At 38.6% G+C, this 17,622-nt stretch overlaps 1 protein-coding gene across 1 annotated transcript; it reads right to left on the bottom strand.

Moving 5' to 3' along the window:
- Positions 1–5,896: 5,896 nt before the first annotated feature.
- Positions 5,897–11,732, bottom strand: LOC109401310 (GDNF-inducible zinc finger protein 1; the record flags this gene model as incomplete). Its single annotated transcript, XM_029865524.2, is given in 5 exon segments — positions 5,897–6,144; positions 6,209–6,878; positions 6,974–7,306; positions 11,451–11,570; positions 11,628–11,732. Coding segments are annotated over 5 exon segments (1,437 nt in total). The 3' UTR covers positions 5,897–5,935.
- Between the last annotated feature and the right edge of the window lie 5,890 nt (positions 11,733–17,622).

Here is a 17,622-nt window from a genome sequence, read left to right as displayed (position 1 = left end):
TTTAATATTTCGTATACATAAAGGATTTTTACAAAAACTCGCTGGCGATTTATGCCAAAACTCTTGGAATTTTTTTTAAAGAAACTGGCTTTGAAAAATTCCTGTTTAGTGGGAATTAGTAATTTTCAAAAAAGCAAAAGAAAATATGAGTTTTGCTATAAGAGCACTAGCAATGAACTCCTTTGCGGAATTTTTCTCAGAGTTTGAAAAAAATTGAGGATTTTCGTAAAAGGTTTTCTATTAACAATTTCTAGTTGAATTTGTAGAGAAATTCTCAAACCATGAAAAACAAAACTTTGACGTTTCTGACGAAATTTTCAAGGCTCAGTCTAGATATTTTGGGCTTAATTTCAAATCCCATTGTTGAAGAACTTACTTGGAAACTCGTGAATATTGATTTTTCAAAATCAATCAAAAAGTGCACACTTCTCTGGAGACACCATGTTCCCGGGATATCCGGAAAGGTTGTCATTTTTGGGTACAATCCCTAGAACCATGTTCAAATAGTCTTGTTCTGCAAAATCATGAAGTGTGATATGTCGCAAGCTAGGTTCCAAAAATGATCAAAAAGTGGTCATTTTCCTGTGGGCACCAGGTATCCGGAACATCCGGAGATGTGGCCAGTGTACTCAAAATTTTTTGAAACATGATGATGATGATTATAGTGTATCCACAACCAGCGCGAAGATAACCTATGACTGCAGAATCATTCCGGAAGGGAATTATCTACCTGGGCCCTGTAGCATAATCGGGCTAATAATATTAGCTACAAGTTACAAGTTACAAGTACTAATATTACAAGTGCTAATAATTTGTGTTGCATAAAGGCTCAATTTTCCACTAATATTATTAGCACTTGTAATATTAGTGCCCATGAAAATACAAGTTGTTTTGGTCCATTTACCTGTCAAAATTCATCCGACAATTCACTATTAATTTGAAATGGCAGTTGATGTTTGTTTATATTCTGCATTTTCCGCGTAACATCCGGAAATAGCTTCATTTATTCCGAAGTTTTGCACGATAGATACGATAGATGACGAAAAGCATGTGCTGTTTGGATAATTTTCGGCCGCTCTGACGAAATATTTTTTTTAAAAAATAATGGCACTGCAAGTACCTAGATTTTTAGTAAAATGTCCCAAAGATTCAATAGCACTGGTTGAAAAACAATGTATAAAGATTCAGCAACATGTATTATGCTTCTTGTTAAAATTCGAAGTGATCTGGGATGCTAAAATTGAGGTTTTACCTACTTTTATATGTCGCAACTCAATTAGAGTTAGTGTATGTATATTGTAGCTCTTGATTAGCTTAATGATGCGCAATACAAGCAATTGATTCAAATTTATTTCGCATCTGCAACTTTACCTGTGTTTATGCAGTGACCATAATATATAACTTTACCAAGAACCTCCAATCAAAGATTGGTATTGTAGAAACTTTGGAGAACTTGAGAGACTCAGCAGAAATTATATTTTGGATACAAAGTGTACATCAACGCAATTTTCTCTTCAATGTGTTTCGAATACATACTGCCAAATTTAATCGTCGAAAACTGGAATTAAGGTTGACATTTTAGATAAATAATATCTTTTGAGTTCATCAAAATGGTAAATCGATATATTCAAAACTAAATTATGACTTCTGAAATAATTAAAATCTAACTTGTAAATTATTTTACAAGACCTTTGAGACTTGTAATCAAAAGTACAAGTCATAGCTAATATTTTATACTTGTAGTTTGTTTATGCAACATACACTTGTAAATTCTACTAATAATATTAGTCCAACCGACTTGTAGTATTGGACTTGTAACTTGTACTTGTAGTATTTTCATGCAACAGAAAATTATAAGTTACAAGCTACAAGACTAATATTATTAGTAACATTTTCATTATGCTACAGGCCCCTGGTGGTTTCTTGTAGCAGGGTAAGTTAAAATCGCTGAATTCCTTCGGTAGTCAACATAAAGTTGCTAGCTTATGACAAAAGCCTGGCTACTCCACGAACTTCAGTCCGGTCATCAGTTCAATTAACCCCCTTAGGCTACCCCTCCGTGTATGCAAACTCCGTAATATGAATACAATACAATAATACTCAAAATTTTTTGAAACATGTATCAATACTCCTGTTTTGCAAAATCATGAAGTTTGATGTGTCGCAAGCCAGTTTTCGAAGGCGAATTAAAGATTGCACCACTACCTGTTAAGGAGGTTACTCCAGTGCCCCCGGCCATAAATTCGGAACTACGGTAAAATCCGGATTTCATAAACTAGGACCTAGGACCTAGGAAAAGAAGGACAGCAAACCCTGCAGAACCCCAAGAAGGGCATACAGCAATTCTTCAGATTTGCATTAAGAATTAAGGTTAAAAACTCTCCTACAATGTTCACATGTCTGTCCTAAGGAATTAAAAAATAATAATACTAGGAATCCCTTCAGTAGGTAGGCCATACATTGAAAGATTTCATTAAAAAAATGAGAATCCTGTCTTCTGGTTTTCAGCTTGCAATTTTGCTTTCATTGTAATATCAGTGATGGCAAGGATTCTAGGTAGGGTGCCTGTACCAATTATGGCACTACCTAAGGAAAACTATTTGTACAAAAATAACGAGAAGACCAACGAACGTAAAAAGATAATTTAATTAATTACAGGAAAAATATGACAACGGAGCCAAAACTACTATTAGTATTTATTACAGCGTGTGCCAATGATAAGAACCCTGTACCAGTTATGGCTACATTTTTTAACTTCGGTTCCTTTTCACACTATTTGCATGCATTTCTTATGGGATCGCTCATAATTGGTACACTATGACGAAAAAGGGTGTTTTTTTTTTTTATATCGTTAAAAGGTGAATATCAACTATGGCATATAATTGGTACTATAGCCATAATTGGTACAATTACCCTATTTATAAATTAATCCAGTAATTCTACAAATTGTTATACAGAAAACACTTCAAGAGTTCCTTCCAGTATTTCGTCGTTAATTCATAATTCCATAAAAATCCGCCAGAGACTCTTTAGAGACGACTGTATTATTAATGCTTTTAGTTATTGTTCCAAAAAAATTTTAAATGCCAAATTGTTAGTATGATAGCTTTTGTGATTGCAGGGAGCTTTTTTATGAACTGCAATTTCTAGAAATACTGTTAAAAGCTCAAACAAAGCAATAATATTAGGAAGTCCTCCACTAACGAATCATAAAATTATTTAAAAAAAGTTCCAATAAAAACATTACCTGAAACTTGTCCTAAAGCTCAGCCAGATGTTTCGACAAAAATCCCAAATACTACAAGGAGCTACTATATAAAAAATCTTGATAGAACTAAAACTAGGGTATCGCGCCACTTGGGCGGTGGCTTCTATATTCGTCTTATTTTGAACCAATTGACTTGAAATGTTGAACACGGGTAGATACTATACCTATCTCACCACATTCCAAAAGTTGTGTCAATTGGTTCAAATTTGACTGAGTTAGAGTGGAAAACAGACGAATATAGAAGGCACCGCCCAAGTGGCGCGATTCCCTATGTCACTAATTTCTCCATTTTGATACAAATGTAACAAGGTAAAAATTTTCTAAGAAAATGTTGGAGAAGTATTTTATGGCATATCTGATAAAATCATTCAAAGTTTTAAAAAAATCTATAAAAAAGTACTGCAAAAAATAATGCTGGTATTTTTTTTTGCGGTACTTTTTTTCACGTTTTATAGATTTTTTTAGTTGTTCAAAGCTTCATTTTAAAAATTGTGATTTAAAATATGTTTGTACTTAAATTTGAGATTTAAACGTTGATTTGAGCATCTGGACAATAAAAACCGGTCAAACGGATAATCTCTATGAAACAAGAAGTCACTCGTAATTCAGAAACCAATGCTCAAATGATGCAGATTTGGATTATGAAATCACATTCTGGAGGCGTCACACATAATTTTAAAAATTCCCGATCATAAACAAAATTCCCGACTTATTCCCGCATTTTTCCCGATGATTTTCAATTCCCGACTTTTTCCCGAATTTCCCGAGTCTGTGGCCACCCTGAGGTTTTTACACTGGAGAGTTGCCTCCGTTGTTAGAGCTCTTACCTGTACTTTTTCTCCAAATACTTCCAGGGCTAGTGCTTTATAGGATGCACCTTCTGTGGCTGCATCCTTCTTCAGCTTTTTACATCCGCGCCCAGCGGTGAGAGAAAATTTTCGCCCGCATGGCCTTTAGCACCTCGGCATATGTGTCTGCCTCGGTTTTTAAGACCAGCGCGTCGCTCCGTTCGTGCTTGCGGGCTGGTTTTCCTTTTCTCAACTTATTTCAACTTATTGGCCACCACTCTTCTTGGGATTGGTTTGTTGGGGCTTTGTTTCCCTGCCACTTGCGCGTTTCGCAACCGGCTTGGTAGTCTGGTTACTCGCGCTGACCGCTCCATTTTCCTCTCGCTTCGGCTTCGCGCCCGTTTCTGCCGAACGCTTCTTGGGCCGTAATTTTCCAGCAGGCTTCCACCATGAGCATGAGTCGTAGGGCGGCTTGACCGTTCCGCTACGGCCCCGGCGAGCTGCATGGTCTCGTGCTGCATTGTCGCGTTACCCGCAAAGAGGAAGCTTTCCGTTTACGTGGATTGTTCCTCCTTGCTCGCGTCTGCAGCACTTCGTTCCAGGAGATCGTACTCAGTTTTGGCCAGAGCCAACGATTTGCGCAGCTTCAGCAGGCCATGTTTCACCCTCTGACACTTTTTGAACAGTGCCTATCACCTACCGCACTGTCGTACAGCGGCCGTTCGCTCGTTGCAAAATGTTTACTTTGCAACGAGCGAATGCCATTCGCTAATTGCAACGTCACTTTGACACTAAAGTGCATCAAAATGCACTGACAGCATAACTGACAGCACGAATTTGACACTTGATTGCTTTTTAATTGCAAAAACTTGTCAAATTTTGCAATAGGGTCCTAAAATTAAAGACGAAATCTCGCTTATATTGAATAATACGATCAAGCATGGTATTCAAATCGGAATTGTACTTTACTCGAACTTTAAAAACAAAGGAATAATGAGAAAATTCGAAATAAGTAAAATGGTAAATAGTTCTACTTTGACATTTGAGGTCAACCTTGTGTGACTGACCTCGACATTTTTCGCACTGGGATTTCAAAAATGTTTCTATCTGACATACACGGTGAAAAAAAATCACTCAAAGTATGTGTTATAAGCTAGGGACGAGACAAAAGGCTAAAAAAATAAAAATTATATATCTTCAACTACGTTTAATAAAAACGTCAAAAAATGAGTAAATATGTACTCTTGAACCATATATTATGGTTTAAAACAAGAATCCCGATAGGACTTTAGGAGCCTATTAGCGGACTTGCAACCAAAAAGCGTTGCAATGAGCGGGTTTGCAACGAGCGAACGGGCGCTGTACTTACTTTCATCCGCTCGTTCAGCTTCTTCTTTCTTCTTAATTGGTTTACTTCTAGCTAATATTTAAATTGTTCTGAATGAGAATCGCCCAGCGAAGCGACCTGATACACTATGCATCCGACGTGGTCAGACACTGGCCGAAGGAAGAGGAAGAATCGTGGCTTGCTATGATCTCGTCAGCAGCTGTCACCCCGTTACCCCGGGTGGATCGTGGGCATTGTGCGTGCCTTATCATATTTTTTTTTCCTCCCCTGTTGGGGAAATTAAGCCACTGCGTCCAATAGGCTGAACTTTTGTGGCAGCCTTATCATATTAGTTTGTTGGCATAGTGAGGGATGAGACACTTATCACACTGAGAGATGCTCATTGTCAGACATCTACCACAAACTTCTGATCTATAGCTTACAGGTGCCAACGTAATCTGAACAAATGAACGACTTGTGATATCCAATAAAGTTCACTGTTGTAATATCTCTTGACATCTTTATTTTTACCGTTTCGCTACAAGATTCTCATCATGGCACAAGCTCAATTCCTTCCCCATCGACAGAATTACTCACCGGAGGAGCATCCGCAGCCGGCAAATTAACAATGTCTCCTTGCCTTTTGTGACTTTTCAAGTGCCTGTTGAGGTGATCCTTCTGGCTAAACAAGAACCCACAAATCGGACAGGTGAACCTCTTGATTTTCATGTGCACAACGTCGATGTGCCGCTTGAGGCACGCTGTAAGAAACATAGATTTGTAGAATGGTATGAGATGGCTCATCTACGACTGACTAGAACTTACTCTTGCTGCTGAACACCATCTGACACACTGTGCATGGAATGGGCTCCGATTTGTTCTGCTTCTCGTGCACATTTTTGATGTGCTGGTTGACCTCGTACCTGGACGCCTTCTTCTGGCCACAATGTGGGCACTCGAAGTCGAATATGCCCTGGTGCCGTTTCGTGTGGCTGACTAGTTTGGATCGGGTGTGGTACTTTTTGGGACAGTAAGTACAACTGTACGGCAGCTCCTCCGGATTATGAGTATATTTGTGCCGTTTGAGGCCACCGTTCGTTGTGAACGAGTTTCCACAGGTATCACAAATGAATGGCGTCTGTTCAGGTATTTGGTAGTTCGGATCGTGGGTTCGCAACCGGTGCTTCTTGGCACCCTGTTTGGTGGCGAACACTTGTTCACAGCCTGGAAATCCGCAAGGAATGCGAATCTTGTCGTCTGTGTGCTTCTGGATGTGATGCGTTTTGAAGTTCCGGTACGTGATGAAGCTTTTGCCGCAGAGTTTACAGAGAAACGGTTTCAGCCCTTCGTGAACTCGAAGGTGAGCTTCAAGGCGATGCTGGTAGAAGAACTTCGAAGGACATTTCGGGCAGTCGAGGAACTTCATGGGCTCTTTTTTGTTCGCCTTGCCTCGATTCCGGACGCGGACCCGCGTATCACGCTTTTTCTTAGGTTTCTGTAATGTGGGAGGATGAGTCTAAGCACGTTTAGAACTACCTTATGTATGTTTAAAATACACAAAGATAAATTTAAAAATTAGCATATACTAACCTTTTTGAGAACATCAACTAAGGGGACATTTTCGTCTTCATCGTCATCATCATCGTCGTCGTCGTTATCCTTATTATCATCGTTACTAACGGCAAAGTCTGCATCAGCATCATCATCATCATCATCTCCATCATCAGCCCCTTCCTCATCCTCCTCCTCTTCAGACTCTTCAGAGTCATCTTCTTTTATTTCAATTTTGCTCTTGGTATTTTGCTTAGCAAGATCCTTGTGAGGGTCTTCTTTATCAGATAAGTTTCCAGTGTCATTCGCGTCTTCATCTTCCATTTTCACTAAACAGTACATGGCACCGTCTTCTTGCCAGGCTTCCACTTTCTGCAATATACATTGGCTAATCAAATATATGTACTTGAATCCTTGAAACATTTATGCTTCACACACGGGTATTGAGCATGACCATGCTGAGGGTGACGGATTCGATTCCCAGTCGATCCAGAAACTTTTCATAAAGATAATTTACTTGGGCATACACTGAAAATATCTACACGTTCGAGCCACATGTTTCAAACATGATAATTTTCTTAGAATATTTTAGTACCCAGCAGCGGGTTCCTGTTCTCCAAAAAATGAAGCATGTTAAGACATACTTAACGCGGGCGAGTTCGGTGATGTACATTAAGTTGAAGGCAAACAATTTCCATTATCGATACATAAACACACTGTCAAACACGATCAAATCATGTGTAAAAGACAGTGGTTTAGAACCTAAACTATCTGATTCAAAAGAATTACACGTTAATATAGCTTTCTGTTGTAAACGATAAATTAACGTGTAAAAGTTCATAAATGAGGCGTGTCGATTATTTTCAGTGTAGAGCATCGTCGTGCCTGCCACACGATATACGCATGTAAAATGGTCATTGGCAGAAGAAGCTCTCAGTTAATAACTGGAAGTGCTCACGTAGCTGAGAAGCATGCTTTATCCCAGTTAGGACAATGCCCAAGTAAATAAAAAAAAAAGATCACTCACAAAGATTCTACACTGAAAATAATCGACACGCCTCATCCATGTTCTTTTTCACGTTAATGTATCGTTTAAAACAGCAAGCTATATTAACGTGTACTGATTTATCGACCGTATTCTATAATTAACTTAATGATTTTGTGGCTATATCGGTCTCTTTCTACTCATAGTATAAGGGAGTAGAGATCAAAGTGGATAATGAAATGATAGATATGATAGAATTCGCTAGGTAGCGAACAAGTGTGAAAATTTTATAGAAGGTGAAATTAGGCAAGTAGGCCATGTATTGAACGAATACATCGAATGCGTGAAACTTCTGCCGTGCGACCTGTGCTTTTAAACAGATCGGCTTGGTTGGTAATTCATACCACCTTACCAAGACTGGCAAAAGTTTCAGGCACCCGACTGCCTATGTATTGTTCTGTTTTCATCACAAATTCTATCGATCGGTAGCTTTTTCGGAATTCGCACTCCGTTCATAGAGGTATGTCTATATCGCGGCGTGTTCTTCCTATTAGCTTTTTCGATCTTATAGGATAGAACACTTTTTCTTTTTGAGCCAAACTTTTCATATCATATACTGATTTATCGACCGTATTCTATAATTAACTTGATGATCTTGTGGCTATATCGGTCTCTTTCTACTCATAGTATAAGGGAGTAGAGATCAAAGTGGATAATGAAATGATAGATATGATAGAACTCGCTAGGTAGCGAACAAGTGTGAAAATTTTATAGAAGGTGAAATTAGGCAAGTAGGCAGGGATGGAAAATAGTGAGGAATGCAGCTGAGTAGACACAAACGCAAAGCTGTCCTACTCGTGAACAACAGAAGCCAGAATATATTCGCACTTCCTTCACTCGCGAGCTAACGAAGCTGGTAGCACTCGTGATTGATTCGCGAAGCAGCTCTGAACATTTTTCAATTTTGGGAAAAAACGAATTTACACGGCCGACAGATTTACTTTTCAGGAACAATAAAGCACAAAACACTACTATCTGACGGTTTCTTACTTGTTTTGCCATTAAAATCGCACTAAAATGCAATTCCTGCATCTCCACTCATGAGTGTTTTTGTTTTTGTTTTGCTTCATACTCGTGAAGCAAGCGGGTGCGAATAAACCCACACACGGCTTACTCTCGGCACCGTGAGTAAACCGTTTGTTGCTTTTACACTCGCGAGTTGATTCACGATGAGAGTGTTTCCATCTCTGCAAGTAGGCCATGTATTGAACGAATACATCGAATGCGTGAAACTTCTGCCGTGCGACCTGTGCTTTTAAACAGATCGGCTTGGTTGGTAGTTCATACCACCTTACCAAGACTGGCAAAAGTTTCAGAACAGAACAATACATAGGCAGTCGGGTGCCTATTTTGAATCAGATGTTGAATAGTTTAGGTTCTAAACCACTGTCTTTTACACATGATTTGACCGTGTTTGACAGTGTGTTTGGGGCTGTCCATAAACCACGTGGTCATTTTTTTGGGACTTCTCAAACCCCCACCCCCCCCCCCCCCCCCGGCGTGGTCATTAGTCCATACAAATTTTTTTTATTCGTCCATACAAAATGGTCATTGGCCGAACCCACCCCCCCCCCCCTCATGACCACGTGGTTTATGGACAGCCCCTTTATGTATCGACAATGAAAATGGTTCACCTACAACTTAATGTACATCATCAATCTCGCCCGCGGTAAGTATGTCTCAGCATACTTCATTTTTGGGTGAACAGGAACCCGCGGCTGGTTCCTGGTAATGATATTCTAAGAAATTTGACATTAATAATGCCAAACTAACGTGTTTTACACATGATTTCGAAAAGTGAATCTATGATTGGTTTGACACGTTAAATTCAGATGTTCCCCAAGTGGTGAGAATCCATGTTTGAAACATGTGGCTCGAACGTGTAAAATATTTTCAGTGTAGGCCGCATGCCGGTCAACCACACGGAGAAATCAAACTACCTAATTTTTGGGTCGATTTACTCAAAGCTGAGTATATCGAATAAACTAGTTACCCATAATGATGATTAACCTGGGCTTGTTAGGGGAATATCTGTAAATAAAAGAAAATCGGGTTAAGTACGGTTCCTTTGAATTCCACTAAGAATTTGCATCCTTTGACAGATACGTATTTCGACCTCAACTGTAAGGTCGTCTTCAGTGTCTTGTACTTGACTCGACAAGTACAGTCAAGTCGAGTCAAGTACAAGACACTGAAGACGACCTTACAGTTGAGGTCGAAATACGTATCTGTCAAAGGATGCAAATTCTTAGTGGAATTCAAAGGAACCGTACTTAACCCGATTTTCTTTTATTTAGTTACCCATAATTAGGTTGGTTTTCCCTCTTTCCCCCACCGATGTTGTCAAAAACAAACAGAGATGCGTCTACCCAATGGGGGTCCTTGAGCGCAATAAGCCAATTTTGAGTAAATGTAGGCAGGCTTGATAATCCTCCTCGAAATCAACAGAGTTTTGCAACAAGCTCTAGAGCGGTGTTTTGCTTCTGCCTCGTCGCGAGGGAGCGAACGAACCACCAACAGAGAGGCAATAAAAACTGAGCGAGTAAGAGGGGAACGAAAAAAGAGCCGATGATTATTTCGGGTTTTTGAGTGCGATTTTCGCCTCGAGAGTCTTTCTTTATATGGGAGTGGAACTCGCGAGAGCTTTTTGAGTGTGAGTGGACGTGAGAAACACAACAAACAATTTTGAGTTTTGGGCGAACTCCTCGCTGCGCGACAAGCTCGCGCTCGGTGCTGTTGAGGATTTGCGTTGTGATTTTTGAGTTTTATTTTACCTCCTCAGAAAATCGCTTCCTCATTTTCTCGCGAGGGAGTTTCTGTCAAGCCTGAATGTAGGTATACTCAAATTTGGGTTGAATGAGGGGGGTCTTGGGTTGAATTTACCTGCTCTTAAGGTGAAACGGGACGCCGTGTTATTTTTCCTATCTTGTCTCTCTTTCTAACAATTTGCCTCGCGATTTTGAAGATGGTAATCTCGAGTTCTATCGCACTGAAGATGCTGAAAAACAATCAGCATATGCACTCCAAGTGAGCATACACAGTGATAGGTTTTTGTTGCAAAATATGAAGTAGAATCTGAGATTACCATCTTAGTAGCAACAGAGCAATGGCGGATATTTCCCCGATCGTCCCGTCCACCCTTAAGTATATTTTTTTGCTGGATGTAAAGGCAATTTACCTAGTGTGAGTTTAATCGATTTACTCAAATTTGGCTTATTGGGCGGAACTATGGGATTGCGTCAAAAGAACTCAATTTTGGGTAGTTTGGTGGTTCCGTGCAGTGAGAGATGTTCGATGTCGACTATGAAGAAAATCAGTTTCTGATTGATAGAGATCAGGTATCGAATTTAGATCCCCTCAGCTTGGTCTTGACTCGATGAATGTCTGCGTGTTTACCGGCTGCATAATCAATTTCACCCAGCTGATCAATTTCACCCGAAATCACGGTACTAATCATCTTACTGTACTTACCACATCCTTCAGCCTCTGATAAGTCTCGAGACATTTCCTTCGGAACTTATCGAAGTGATTGAGTTCCTTTATACAATCATCACAGAACAACATCGGCCCGGTGTCCACAACTTCGGATAGCTAAAATAATCAATTAAAGCCCTATGAAGACCTTCACATAATAATAGCTCGACTTACCTGTATGCCCGTCAGCTTGTTGTAGGCATCGACCAATTGGGTGATGTTTTCGTCCTCATTCTGACTCGTGGTGGCGCTGCCACCGCAAGCACGGCATAAATCCATCGCCGTCGAAGTAAGTTTTATCCAACAGTGCAAAGAAATCCCTCAAGAGATTCTGAAAAACTAAAAATTAGCCGAAGTTCATTGCGATTGAGTTTGGATTTGTTTGTTTTTGCTTCACTGTTCGAGACTTAATGGAAAGTAAACTCTTCAAAAGAAAGAACAAAACGTCAAACAATAATTGTATCAACAGTACACGTTAAATGAGAATGTCGCGAAAGATCGACAATGAAACGCAAATGAAATTTTATGTGTACACACGTAATGGTTTTCTATTTTTCGAACAAGGTTTCCAATAAGAAAAACACGGAATAGACTTTTTCTCACTCATTCTAACTAACTAACGAGTTAACGAACTATCGAACGAACTAACTAAAGAACGAACTAACGAACTAACTAAAGAACGAACTAACGAACTAACGAACGAACTAACGAATTAACGAATTAACGAATTAACGAATTAACGAATTAACGAACTAACGAACTAACGAACTAACGAACTAACGAACTAACGAACTAACGAACTAACGAACTAACGAACTAACGAACTAACGAACTAACGAACTAACGAACTAACGAACTAACGAACTAACGAACTAACGAACTAACGAACTAACGAACTAACGAACTAACGAACTAACGAACTAACGAACTAACGAACTAACGAACTAACGAACTAACGAACTAACGAACTAACGAACTAACGAACTAACGAACTAACGAACTAACGAACTAACGAACTAACGAACTAACGAACTAACGAACTAACGAACTAACGAACTAACGAACTAACGAACTAACGAACTAACGAACTAACGAACTAACGAACTAACGAACTAACGAACTAACGAACTAACGAACTAACGAACTAACGTTTTAACTGGCAACACTGCTGCTAAGTACAAAAGTGCGGTTCGTATCGGCTCGATTAAATTATAAAATTAGCAGAGAAAAGTGATTTTATAATTCGCGAGTGATTAGTGCACGTAGTTTACGAGTGCCAAGAATTACATTTTTGTACGTAGGACGGTGGACGTTAAAAGATTAAATTTATTAGTTTTAACTCCTAGTGATAATTTGTGATCCGGGAGAAAACAATATTAGATCTCAGTGCGTGAGATCAATAAATGCATGAATGAGATCTCGCATGCAAGTTCGGTTCCCCTCCAAAATAGAGGGAACAAAAAGTGCTTAAAAATCAAATGTGTGGTGATGGCTAGTGTCGTTCGCATATGCGTATGTGAAAAGAATAGCCGACATCCACAATCTACAGCCTATACGGCAACTTGGGCATCAAAAACCACCGGATCGCAAATTAATTGCAAACGGTTATATTTGGATGCATTCAAATACTCCTTTGTTTTGGCTTGCGAACTGTGAAGTGAGTCTATTATGGGCAAGTGAGATGCAAACACTCACAATATAGGCCTTTTCATGTGACAGATCCGTGCATGCATTTGTTTACAAAGCTTGAACAACAGCTGCTAACAAGAACGTGTCATCTTCATAGAAGAACTGTCAAACGCCCGAACAATCAGCTGATTTAAGACGTCAAATGAAAAGGCCCATTGCTGGCGTTTTCAACACCGTAAAGGTAGTGCACAATGACTAAGGTAGGGGTGACTGGGGACAAATGCTCCTACATCAGTAAGTAAAGATATTAAAAGTTTTTTTTTTATTTTTATTGTGTATACGTTTTTTATTTTCTTGACACTACAATTCAATTAAATATATTCTAATTATTCTATACTTTTTTGTTTTATATATTTATTATTAATATTTTATTTATTTATTTATTTAATTTTATTGTGTGTGTGTGTGTGTGTGTGTGTGTGTGTGTGTGTGTGTGTGTGTGTGTGTGTGTGTGTGTGTGTGTGTGTGTGTGTGTGTGTGCGAGTGTGTATGTGTGTGTGTGTGTGTGTGTGTGTGTGTGTGTGTGTGTGTGTGTGTGTGTGTGTGTGTGTGTGTGTGTGTGTGTGTGTGTGTGTGTGTGTGTGTGTGTGTGTGTGTGAGTGCGAGTGTGTGTGTGTGTGCGTGAGTGCGAGTGTGTGTGTGTGTGCGAGTGCTTTTGTGTGTGTGCGTGTATTATCTTTTTAAGTTAATATAGTAGCAAAAGACCAAAGCATAGGGCTAAAGTAACTCTAAAAACCTACAAGAAACTAGTGATATCGTGATGATCATTGATCAGTACGCAAAAATCCTAGGATTGAGTGGAGTTAAGAGGACAGAGAACCCTATTATGCTTGGCCAGACTACAAGTTCTGTTGATCTAACGTGTAAAAATCAACAATTATTGGATCCTAACGATCAAAATGCAAACTAAAAATTTACGGTTCATCCAAGTAAATCTTCATCACGCAAAGGGAGCAACAGCTGTACTTTGCAAAAGATTTGCTGAGAGTAAACTGGATATAGCTTTTATCCAGGAACCATGGACGAACAATTGTAGGATAATGGGAATCCATACAGATTCCTCCAAATTAATATATAAAGTAGGGCAGTTACCACCAAGATCTGCAATTTTAGTGAATGGGACTGTGAATGCAGTTCCAATTACACAATTTATTAATCGTGACATTGTTGCAATTATGATGGAAGTACCAACAATCCACGGGAAAACGGAAATTTGTGTAGCTTCGGCATACTTTCCGGGAGATGTGGATGATGTACCTCCACCAGAAGTAGCAGCTGTTGTCTCTTATTGCAGAAAGCTAAATAAAGCTTTCATCATTGGTTGTGATGCAAATGCTCATCATACGATATGGGCTAGCACAGACATTAATAGTAGGGGAGAACACCTCTTGGATTTCATTTCAAGAAATGAAATCGATTTATGTAATAGAGGCGATAAACCTACCTTTACAAATGCTATTAGGCAGGAAGTTTTTGGATTTGACATTGTGTAGCCCTACACTCTCGGAAAAAATCAAAAATTGGCATGTGTCAGATGAAATTTCTTTATCTGATCACAAGCATATACTATTTGAATATGAGGCTGGCTGTCAACTCATAGAAACTACTAGAAATCCCAGGAAGACTAACTGGGATATGTACACCTCAAAACTTTTATCGGGAATGGATAACTTAAATGCCATTCAAAATTCTCGTCATGGGCTTGAAGAAAGCGCTTCGACACTTTCGAGCATAATTAAACAGGCTTTTCATGACAGTTGTGCACCAAAGAAACGCTCTTCAAATAGAGATGTTCCTTGGTGGAATAGTAACTTGCAAAAACTGCGACAGAAAACCCGGAAGTTATTTAACCGGGCTAAAAGAACACAACAGTGGGAACAATACAAAGAGTCCCTCACAATTTATAACAGAGAAATTCGAAGATCGAAGAGGATAAATTGGAGGCACACATGTGAAAACATTGAAAGTACTCCGATTGATGCTAGATTGCAAAAAGTCCTCGCTAAAGATCATTCTATAGGTCTTGGAACTCTAAAAAAAGAAGATGGTTCTTTTACAAAGAGCTCCGAAGAAATCTTGGAAACAATGATGAAAACACACTTTCCGTGTTCCATTGTTGCTTTCACTGAAGACCAGAATACATCTGTATCGCAAACTGAGGCCAATGAAACCAGGAGATATATTCATGAAGATGATGAATCAACTGTGTTAGAAGGCACCAGGAGTGATGCATGCATTCTGGGCGATCAAATTATTACTGAACAAAAGGTTAAATGGGCAATTGATTCCTTTGAACCCTTCAAAGCTCCGGGTAGGGATGGAATTTTTCCTGTACTACTCCAGAAGGGTAAAGAAATCTTAACACCTATTTTAACCAAGTTGTTCCGATTAAGCTTATCACTAAGCCATATCCCTACAGCTTGGAGAGAAGTGCGAGTCACTTTTATCCCAAAGGCAAATAAGAAGGATAAATCATCACCAAAATCCTTCAGACCCATAAGTTTATCGTCCATTATGTTGAAAATAATGGAAAAAATACTAGGCGAGTATATCAAATCGTCATATTTAACAAAAAGCCCATTGAGCCAAAATCAATTTGCATATCAAGAGGGTAAATCTTCGGTAACAGCACTTCATAAGCTGGTTACAAAATTGGAAAGATCCTTTGAAGCAAAGGAGATTTCACTTGCTACGTTTCTTGATATTGAAGGAGCGTTCGATAACACATCTTACGATTCAATGAGGAATGCTATGTCAAGACGTGGTTTTGATAGATGCATTGTTGATTGGATTGGAGAAATGTTATCAAAAACGAACTAACGAACTAACGAACTAACGAACTAACGAACTAACGAACTAACGAACTAACGAACTAACGAACTAACGAACTAACGAACTAACGAACTAACGAACTAACGAACTAACGAACTAACGAACTAACGAACTAACGAACTAACGAACTAACGAACTAACGAACTAACGAACTAACGAACTAACGAACTAACGAACTAACGAACTAACGAACTAACGAACTAACGAACTAACGAACTAACGAACTAACGAACTAACGAACTAACGAACTAACGAACTAACGAACTAACGAACTAACGAACTAACGAACTAACGAACTAACGAACTAACGAACTAACGAACTAACGAACTAACTAACTAACTAACTAAGTAACTAACTAACTAACTAACTAACTAACTAACTAACTAACTAACTAACTAACTAACTAACTAACTAACTAACTAACTAACTAACTAACTAACTAACTAACTAACTAACTAACTAACTAACTAACTAACTAACTAACTAACTAACTAACTAACTAACTAACTAACTAACTAACTAACTAACTAACTAACTAACTAACTAACTAACTAACTAACTAACTAACTAACTAACTAACTAACTAACTAACTAACTAACTAACTAACTAACTAACTAACTAACTAACTAACTAACTAACTAACTAACTAACTAACTAACTAACTAACTAACTAACTAACTAACTAACTAACTAACTAACTAACTAACTAACTAACTAACTAACTAACTAACTAACTAACTAACTAACTAACTAACTAACTAACTAACTAACTAACTAACTAACTAACTAACTAACTAACTAACTAACTAACTAACTAACTAACTAACTAACTAACTAACTAACTAACTAACTAACTAACTAACTAACTAACTAACTAACTAACTAACTAACTAACTAACTAACTAACTAACTAACTAACATGTTATTGGCTTTAAAATATTGAACTCTCGAATTGTGCACATTGAGAGTGTGTAGCTAGTCCCAAGCACCATTCATTGGATCTCTGTGCAACTTCGATTGTTCTGGTCAATCACGGTTATCTTTGATTCACATTTGTGGTTTGGTTACCATCACCTCCGGAATGCCAGGTTTTGTGTCTCCCGTATTTAAACATGTTTGCCAGACCTCGAACGTGAAAAAAATGTTCTTCGACTTGTTGATAGGCCGTTTCTATGGTTCATAGTCCTAAGGTCAACAACCTTAGAGTGGAGTAAACTCGACTGATCGATTAAAGGAGCTAAATGAAAGTGATTTAATGCTGGACATAAAATTCGAACGTTTACTATGCTAACAACTTTACTCAAAAGAATCAGAGCAATGAGATCCCTGCGGAATATTAACTAGAGCAGAAATTTACTTCTTCATATGCGCTAATTCCCGTCATATCAGACGGAAAATAGCTAATTACGCAAAACTTCACGTTTCAATTTCACTCACCTTACAGTTTTGACATTTTTTTTCTCGTTTTGCGTACGACGAAGGCAACCGCACCAAAACAGCAGCTAGCCGAATTGTTCTTCATCATCATTCAATTTACACTTTCCATATTCACTTGTTGATCCAACCTTTAATTCACACCCGCAAAAGATCTGTGAACTGTGACACTTCAAAGTTGGATTTCACTGGTACAGAATGTAGCAGACGCT

Source organism: Aedes albopictus, chromosome 3 (assembly GCF_035046485.1).
Source record: "Aedes albopictus strain Foshan chromosome 3, AalbF5, whole genome shotgun sequence".
Taxonomy (NCBI): Eukaryota; Metazoa; Arthropoda; class Insecta; order Diptera; family Culicidae; genus Aedes; species Aedes albopictus.
This window is presented reverse-complemented; position numbering and strand designations above follow the sequence as displayed.